Source organism: Eptatretus burgeri, chromosome 13 (genome assembly GCF_056783735.1).
Source record: "Eptatretus burgeri isolate ZD-2024b chromosome 13, Ebu_testis_v1, whole genome shotgun sequence".
In the NCBI taxonomy this organism is placed as follows: Eukaryota; Metazoa; Chordata; class Myxini; order Myxiniformes; family Myxinidae; genus Eptatretus; species Eptatretus burgeri.
Window position 1 is genome coordinate 63,320,790 of NC_140973.1, and position 10,044 is coordinate 63,330,833.

At 31.4% G+C, this 10,044-nt stretch overlaps 1 protein-coding gene across 1 annotated transcript in view; it reads right to left on the reverse strand.

Moving 5' to 3' along the window:
* Positions 1–9,155, reverse strand: part of LOC147014640 (uncharacterized) — a 55,009-nt gene extending 45,854 nt beyond the window's left edge. Inside the window, exons 1-2 of the mRNA XM_085850609.1 lie at positions 8,817–9,155; positions 5,303–5,330 (exon numbers count right to left, since the gene is read on the reverse strand). Of these exons, the coding sequence (XP_085706735.1) occupies positions 5,303–5,330; positions 8,817–9,155 (367 nt within the window). The remainder of the gene's footprint in view (positions 1–5,302; positions 5,331–8,816) is intronic.
* Between the last annotated feature and the right edge of the window lie 889 nt (positions 9,156–10,044).

The window sequence follows — 10,044 nt, forward strand, 5'->3', positions numbered from 1 at the left end:
TAAACACCATCAATCAAATCACAGTGAATTAACACCGAATTTATTCCTGAGGATATTTGAATGACATTATCACTGTAAAACGTCCCATTAGTTTCAATCTTTTTTGAGGAGAAACCCAATAACTCTCTAAATGAATTATCAATTGTGAAATCAACCTTGTAGTTATTTTTAACTTTAATCGTTGATTTTGAAGTATGTTTTTGAATGTTTATAACAATATTTTTTGGTTCATCACCCTGTTCTTTCATAAGACGAGCAATTTCGGAAGATATTTGAGAAATCTCATATGCTCCGGGTGAGACTGTTATCGTTTTGTATCCACTTCCGGGATTATAACTAAACTTGTCATTTTTATCAGTTATATTAAATAAGGTATTATAAGTTTCCATGGACAATAAAGATGCCTCATATTCTTTTGTTGTGTCAAGTTGTAGTGGGTATGGGAATGAAGATGTGTGGTCGCTTGTTGTGAAATTGAAACTAAGGATTGTGCTTCTCATCTTATTTAATATGAGATAAAATGTCTTTATATTGATATTTATTAATTATTTTCATGTTCATCAACTGGTCTAAAATGGCTGATGCTTCATTAAAACAATTGTTATTTCCAGCCTTCTGACTGCCTAACAACAATAACAGTCTATTAACTAATTGCGATGGGTCATTTGGAAGAAAACTAACACCTGAACCAAGGATACTTAAAGCCTGAATAATGTGTTTCTCCTTCTCATTCTTCCTACTTTTACCAGAAAGAATAACCTTATAATTTAGAGTGTTCAGCAAATCAATATATACTCTATCATCATTATTTTCCATATCCAATGGTTTATCAATATACTTTGATTCATCCTTCACAGTTGAACCTTGTCTTCCATCTTTTGTGAGAAGAAACATTAATCTCGGAGTTAGTTTAACAGGAGGTTGAGCAGAACTTAAGAACCTTAATTCATCATTAAATATCAATACCTTTTCTTGAACAAGATGAAATATTGCTGGTTGTTCTGTTGGAATGAGTCCTGCTTTGGTTTTTGAATCCGCTGAATATTCATTGTTTTGAACAGCATTCACAATATAATCAGGGGTTGATTAATCTCTTCCAGTTGTTGAAATAAACCTTCATCATGTTCTAATTCTCCAATATGCTCTAATTCTTCCTCCGTCATTTGACTGAAATCTTTTAACATTTGGAGCTTTCTGGGAGTATATTCTACTGTGGGAACTGTGGAAACATCTTTCATTTTTTCTTGGGAAGTTTTTAAAAGTGGTTTAAAAAATTTCTCTTGTTTTCTTTCAAATGCTTCTTCGCCCGTTAGTTTCTGTCTGCGTTTCTTCTTTATGTCTTCCTGTTGTTTTACAACTTTTGAAACCAACTCTTGATGTTCCTTAAATCTTCTTGCTCTTTCTTTTACATCCATTTATTTATTGTAAAATATCATTTAATGAATTGTAAAGATCAACAGGGAAATTTTCCTTTTCTTCATCATTCAAGTAGATGTGTTCAAATAAATCCTTTTCTTTAAATATTTCATCAAATTCTTTATTAACATTAATGCGAGTTGTAATTTCTTCTTCACTAATACTTGCATCTCTGCTTTTCATACGTTTGCGTTGAGTTTCTTCATCAACATCAAAACCGAATGATAAAATCTTCACTCCACTCAGATGTTTAATAATTTGTCTCGTTCCTTCTGGATTAGTTTCTAATATCCCAACACCACCAGATTTTAGTTTCCTTAACTCACTCTTACAATGTGAATATTTTGTTGTACCAAGAGAAACCTCCTCAAACATTTGACCTTCATTCCTCAATCGCATATGTTCCTCCACTGAAATATAGTGATAATCTTCACCTTTTACTTCTCCAGGTCTTATTGCTCTAGTTGTTGTTGATACAATGCGTATCACGGGGTGTTTTTAAGTAAATTTACAATATTCTCATTTGTACTACACAAGAACCTTGATTTATGAAAGTTTTTTCCAGAAGCAGATTTACCCACAAGATTTATAATAATAGTTGTCATTTATATATGTAATTGTTTATAAAACAAAAAATATATCCCTTAATATCTCATCTTGTTTCACAACAATATATTTATATTTTTCAGTCGTGTGCTTCATATAATCCTCAAATTTCTTTTTACTACATAATGTAGAACAATTATCTCTCCAAAAATTATTGATATCTATTGAATTTAACTTGAATAAAATAAAAGTATTAGCATTGTTTCTGATGGAACGACGAGGAAGTTGAAAGTACGATTGACTAAGATAAATACAATTACAAGAAGAATGTCTCCCTCTTGTGTAGTAGCTGTCCATTACCGTTTGGTTTCTCTCATTAACACAATCATCAAAGATAACGAGGTTCTTTTTTGATTTATCCAAATCTTGGGGAGACGGTATATCATCCGTATTATCACTAAGAATACAAGTTATAGGATTTGATTTCTTTTTACATCTCTGTGTATCACAAAATAGTTGAATTATATCTTCAATGTTATAATCATTTAGGTTTTTTGACGTTTAAATAAACCGATTATATCTTCTTTTTGAAGACCAGCATTAAAACCTTGTGAGAGTAGTTGATACTCTGGTTGAAAACTCGACTTTGTGAAAATTATTAAATTGTCATAATCTAAAAAGTTGGGAGTGAGGAGCATTTTTAAAAGTAAGCAGGTTTTTCCACATCCACTTGAACCAACTATGAGACATCTTAATGAATTTGGGAGATTTTTATGGTTGTTAAATTTTATCTTATTTTCCCAAATAGGTAAAAAATCATTCATTTATATATTTGAAGAACAGGTTATTTAATTTATTATTGGCTTTTTTAGAAACTCTATATTTTATCCTAAGTTCAGGTTTAATTTCAAGATAATCCATTATTTTATTTATACAATATCTTGTGTTGATATTTCCCTGAAAATTACATCCATGAATAATATACAACAACAATCCTTTGAACATTTCTCTTATACGTTCAGTTTCTTCCCTTGTAAGGAAAGGTGTGTTATCACTCTCATACTTTACATTCATTTCTCTAATCAATCTTGTAAAGTAATTCATTTTTGGTGTAAATCTAAAAGAATTATTTTCCTTTTTATATTTTTTATTATCATTAATTAGAAGATAATCACAGAATATACATTGTTTATAGGCTTTTGACTCTGTGTTTAATCCCCGTCTTTCACACGCAGGACAATTCTCAAATTTGTCATATGGAGAATCAGGAAAGTCTAGCATATTTATAAAGTAAAACTTTACTTAAACTGAAATTCATCTATACTTTCAGTTGTATATTACCATCGATATCGATATACTTTTTTTCATTATCAGATTCAACGACAACATTTTTTATATTAAAGGTAATTTTAAAATGATCGTTAATTACTATTGAACGAAATGTCATTTCACCTGATATATTAACATCCTTTATTTCATCAGGATTTACATCTTTAGGGTTGTTGAAAAAAATACAAATTTCTCCTTGCATATTACAGATGGTCTTATCTTTTCTTTCTAAAGCTTCATCCATAAGGTTTTTGTTTTTTGATACTTTTTCTTGTTTCATTGCTTTTTCTAGTTTTGAATATATTACTAGAAGGAGAGGAGAAACTTTTGTTAGAGATACTTTAATTGATGTTCTACCAGGTATACTAAAAGCCCTTCCACTGAAGGAAATTGAAGAACTCATATTATTTACCATAATAGTTTTTATCCAATAGTTGTTATATTTATCTTTGTTCAATTTTACATCCTTGACATATTTCTCAGTATCTTTAACAAATGAAGAGATTGATTGAAACTTGTCTTTTGTGTCTTGAAACATTGTATTTATTAAGTGAAAAAGTTGGAGGATAAAATGGTTTTAAGCACAGATTCACCTGTAAAACAAACGAAATTTTCATCAAGAAAATTTTAGTTTAAGCAAAGATTTATTATATAAATATGGTGAATACAACATACTGCGATGTTTGTAATCACGAATATAAACATTATAGAAAACACCTCCGAACCAACAAACACACATTTAATCTGTTTCATAAAATATCTCCTCTTGAGTTGGAAAGAAAACATTGTGATATCTGTTCAAAGGATGTTTTGAAGAGTAGTTATAATAAACATCTTCAATCACAAAAACACAAGAAAAATGAGTTTAAAGTAAAGGGAGACTATTATATTGAAAACACTGATGGGGCATTTAAAGGGCATATAAAAATAAGGATTTTTCAATTTGGAGAACCCGGTCCATCATCAATAGCTGAATCAATTGAAATAGTGAAACCCGATGTTGAAAAATTTATTAAAAAGACATTAAAAGAAATGAAAACTTTAAAGTTTTATATGGGAGTGAAAATGAATATGAAAAGACAAGATGAAGAACAAACTCCTTATATGAGAACAGATCTTCATTTTATAACATCATTTCAAGATTTTTTGAATAGTGGGGTTTATGAAGAACTATCAAGACAAGAGGAGGATGTTGATAATACAGTGGTAGGAAGTGGATTCAATATTAAAAAAATCATCTTTTTAGATATACACATTCTAAAAATCAAACCCTCTTAAAGCTTCTTCTTATATTGAATTACCAAAAGAAATAAAACTAAAGAAGGCAGTTGTTAATATTAAGAACAATGATAATAAATGTTTTCTCTGGTCTGTTCTTGCTCACTTACATCCACCAAAATGTAATTCAGAAAGAGTAAAACAATATATGAAATATGAGAATACCTTGGACATTAAAGATTTTAAATTCCCAATGCCACTAACAGATATTCCTAAATTTGAGAAAAAGAATAATCTTTCTATTAATGTATATGGATTAACGGATACAAACAAAGTTCAAATATTAAAAATTTCAAACAACTATAAAAATGAAGAAACACACATTGATCTTTTATATTTTAGTGTTGGAAAGAATTCACATTACACATACATCAATAATTTATCAAGATTAATCTCTTCTCAGGTATTCAGAACAGCAAACAAAATATATCCTTGTAAGCTATGTCTTAATTCATTTCATACAAAAGAACGATTAGAACAACATTCAAAATATTGTAGTAATCATAAATCAGCTGTAATTACAATGCCTAAACCTGGTGAAAAGATTTCTTTTGAAGATTATAATAAATCTATCATGCACCCATTTGTGATATACGCTGATTTTGAGTGTATCCTTAAAAAGATTAATACTGCTTCTCCTAATCCAAAAGAATCATATACAAATAAATATCAAAAACATATTCCTTGTGGTTTCTGTTATTATATCAAATCATCTGTTGGAGAAAAGTATAACAAAGTTGAACAATATCGTGGAAAAAAAGCTTCACAAGAGTTTGTAAAACGATTAGAAAAGGATTGTATAAGACTCACTAAATTAATGAAAGAAACAAATGAACCAATGAAATTAACCAAAGAAGAAAAATTAGAATTTTGAAAGAACAATATCTGTCATATTTGTGAGGGGGAAATTAAGGAGTCAAAAGTTAGGGATCATTGTCAACTTACTGGTAAATATAGAGGTCCCGCTCATTCCTGTTGTAATCTTAATTATAAATTACCTTCTTTTATTCCAGTCTTTCTTCACAACAGCGCCAACTATGATACACATCTATTTATAAATGAACTTTCAAAAACACCAGGGAATATTTCTGCCATAACAAACACAAGTCAAAAGTATATTTCATTTACAAAAATGATATTCACAAAACCTATAACTCGTATTCGGTTTCTTGATTCTTACAAGTTTATGGGAACACCACTAGCCTACCTCGCATCAAATCTAAGCTCCACGGACTCTTTTCCAAATCTTAATTCATTCTTTCCAAAAGAGGAAATTCTCACTAAAGAGGAAATTCAGATTAAAGAGAGAATTCAAAGTAAAGAGGAAACTCTAATTAATGAAGAAATTCTAACTGAAGATGAAATTCTAATCATAAAGAAAATTCGAACAATGAATGAAATTCTAACTAAAGAGGAAATTCTGATTAAAGATGAAATTCTGATTAAAGAAGGAATTCTTACGAGAGAGGAAATTCAAACAAGGAATGAAATTCAAAGTAAAGAGAAAATTCTTACAAGTAAGGGAATTTATCTTTATGATTATATGGATTCATTTATGAGATTTAAAGAAACACAACTTCCATCAAAAGAAAGTTTCTATAATAACCTTTATGAAGAAGAGATAAGTGATAAGGAATATAAACACGCACAAGAAATATGGAAATTATTTAAGATAAAGAACCTTGGAGAATATCACGATTTATATCTAAAAACAGATGTTTTATTGTTAGCTGATGTGTTTGAAGCTTTTAGATCACTCTGTCATAATAAAAATTGTTATGGATTAGATCCTGCCCACTATTTCACAGCTCCTGGTTTAGCTTGGAGTGCAATGTTGAAAATGACAAAACAAGATATAGATTTAATCAGTGATGTGGATATGCTTTTGATGATTGAGAAGTCCAAGAGAGGTGGAATATCACAAGTATGTTCAAAAAGATATGCTAAAGCAAATAATAAATATCTTCCAAATTATGATAGTGAAAAAGATAGTAATTATTTGATGTATTTTGATGCTAATAATTTGTATGGATGGGCAATGTCTCAATCTCTGCCTTATGGTAAATTAGAGTGGATGGAAGAAAAGGATTATGAAAAGGCTTTGATGAATATTGTTATTTCTTCTCAAGAGGAATTGAATGACGAAGAAGAAGGTTATTATTTTGAAGTTGATTTGAGGTACCCGAGTAATCTTCATAATAAGCATAAAGATCTTCCTTTTGCATGTGAGAAAGAAACCCCAAAGAAAGAATGGTTAAGTGATTATCATAAAAGTTTTAATATTAAAGGTAAATCAACAGAAAAGTTATTAACAACATTCTATGATAAAGAGGGATATGTTTTGCATCAGAGAAGCTTAAAACAGTTTTTGAGAGAAGGATTGAGAGTAGCTAAAATTCATGGAGTTTTAAAATTTAAACAAAGTCCTTGGGTGAAAAAGTATATTCAATTCAATACAGATATGAGAGCAAATACAAAAGTAAAATTTGAAGGGGACTTTTATAAATTAATGAATAATGCTGTATTTGGAAAGACTATGGAAAATGTTAGAAACAGGCAAAACATTAGATTCGCAACATCTTGGAAAGAAGCTTCGAGATTGATAAATAAACCCAGTTTTGATAGAGAAGAGGTTTTTTCAGAGAACTTTTCTGCAATTCATATGAAAAAGGAAAGTATTGTAATGGATAAACCAATTTATATTGGAACAGCAGTTCTTGATTTATCAAACATATTGATGTATGATTATTTGTATAATGACTTAAAGAAAGAGTATGGTGAAAATGTTTCATTGTTGTATATGGACACTGATAGTTTTATCCTAGATATAAAAACTGATGATGTTTATGTAGATATGAAGAAAAATATTGGAGTATATGATACAAGTAATTTCAGCAAGAAGAGTGAGTTATTTTCCAAAAAGAATGAAAAGGTTATTGGTAAGTTTAAGGATGAGTTGGGTGGAAAGTAATGAGTGAGTTTATTGGATTGAGAGCAAAGGCATATGCTTATAAGTATGGTGATCAGATTGATAAGAGGTTAAAGGGAATAAAGAAATATGTAATAAAGAAATCAATAACTTTTAGAAATTATTATAATTGTTTGATGAATAAGAAAGAAGAATACAGGAAAATGAATACAATAAGAAGTTATAAACATAACATATATAGTGAAGAAGTAAATAAAAAGGCATTTGGAGCCTTTGATGATAAGAGATTTATTTTAGATAATGGAATAGATTGTGTTCCATATGGATATTGTATGATAGAGTGTATAAAATAGATTGCGTTTTAACGATGGGAAGATGGGTTAGGGTTTTTAAGGGCTACACTTGCGTTTTTTCACAATATATAAATGGTTAAACCAAGTATTAATCAAACTAAAGAGTGGAGAAAATCTCAGTCTTGGTATATAAATGGAAAACATAATGAATGTGAAAAATATCAAATAAGTCTTATTGAAAAAATAACTAAAACAAAGGTAAATAAAACAAATAAGCGAATCAATTTAAAAAGTAGTAAGTTAGAGGATGTAAAGAAAAAAATGAATATCCTTGAATGGACTGAAAACTTTGATGGTTATCAATTGAACAATGAAAAAACAATTTACTATAATCTCAAAATGATATGTGGCTCAGGAGGTGGTCAAACAAGAGCATTAAGAGAAGTTTATCATTTCGTAATGGCACAAAAGGGGTATCTTAAAAAATATAAAGATTCAAATGTTTTGTTTGTCAATATTTTAGATGGGGATTATTGTGCAAAGAAAATTAAACTATTGAAGGAATTTGAGAATGAACAAATCTTTATAGGTTCAATGAGTGAGCTGATCAACCTCCAGGTTAAAGGGGAGACAAATAAATATACCTTGGGATAGCCTGGTTTTATATATATACAAAGCCTGGTGTTGGCTTAGTGGTGAGGGTGGCGGCTTGGGATCCCAGTGTCCCGAGTTCGAATCCCGCTCAGCTGCTGAATTAACACTAGGGGGTTGACTCAGCCTGTCATCCTTCCGAGGTCGGCGAAATGAGTACCAGTATACTGGTCCCGGTGTATGCCCCGGTTAGAATAGGTGTACCATATCCCTGTGTTGTAAGAGGCGTCCAGGAAGGGCATCCGACCATAAAACATTGCCTCACAAAAAGCCAAACCCCCAAAAAAAAGGGAATCGCTGAAAATCCCCCATTCATTTACATGGGGAAAAGTGAGCTAGAACCAGTATATTCACCCTACTCATCTTTATCCGACCGTTTCGTGGAGGAGTTCTCTCGGGAACCTCTTTCCACATTTTCCATTTCTCATGTAGGGTGCCTTGCTATTTATTACCCCACATGGACCATGGATCATATGACGTTTCACAATAGTGTACAAAAACGGATCCTCTTCTGGGTTGGGCAGTTCCACACGAATGACTGAGTCAATCTGGGTGGGTCTAAGTTTTTCTCTGAACCAAAAAAGGCTATGTACATGTGGAAGACCACGTTTTTGCCATTCTATGGTATAGATGTAGGCAGCAACAGACCCACACACGTTAAAATTCGTCATAAGATTTAACGTTACGAAAAGTGTGTCGAATGCATAAGTCATAATTCGGAAACCGGGAAGTCGGAAGTCATTGTCTTCAATTGACTGTAGTATTAATTTCTCATTCTCCAGCAAATTCCGTTGGTCCCATGTCAATTGGCTGAACTTGAAAAATTAACGTTATGCAATCAGGTGATGACGTCATAATTCGGAAACCGGGAAGTCGGAAGTCATTGTCTTCAATTGACTGTAGCATTGTTTTTTCATTCTATTGCAAATGGCGTTGGCCCCATGTCAATCGGCTGAACTTGAAAAATTAACGTTACGCAATCAGGTGATGACGTCATAATTCGGAAACCGGAAGTCGGAAGTACAATTATTTTACATCGGGACACTGAGGATCAGTCCAGTACTTTTCGCGTGCATAGGTCACAGAGAAACAGACACACAGACAGACACACTTTCAACTATATAGGTATATATATATATATATATATATATATATATATATATATATATATATATATATATATATATATATATATATATATATATATATATATATATATATATATATATATATATATATATATATATATATATGCCTGGTGTTGGCGCAGTGGTTAGGGCAGCGGCTTGGGATCCAAAAGGTCCTGAGTTCAAGCCCCGTTAGGCCACTGAATTAATACACCAGGGGGTTGACTCAGCCTGTCATCCTTCCGAGGTCGGCGAAATGAGTACCAGTATACTGGGCCGGTGTATACCCCGGTTAAAATAGGTGTACCATATCCCTGTGTCGGAGGAGACGACCAGGGTTGCGTCAGGAAGGGCATCCGGCATAAAACGTGCCAAATCGCTATGCGGATCATACAGATGATCCGCTGTGGCGACCCCGTACGACGGCACATTTGATTAAACAAGTAGAATTTACAACCACAACACCTGGTTCAAC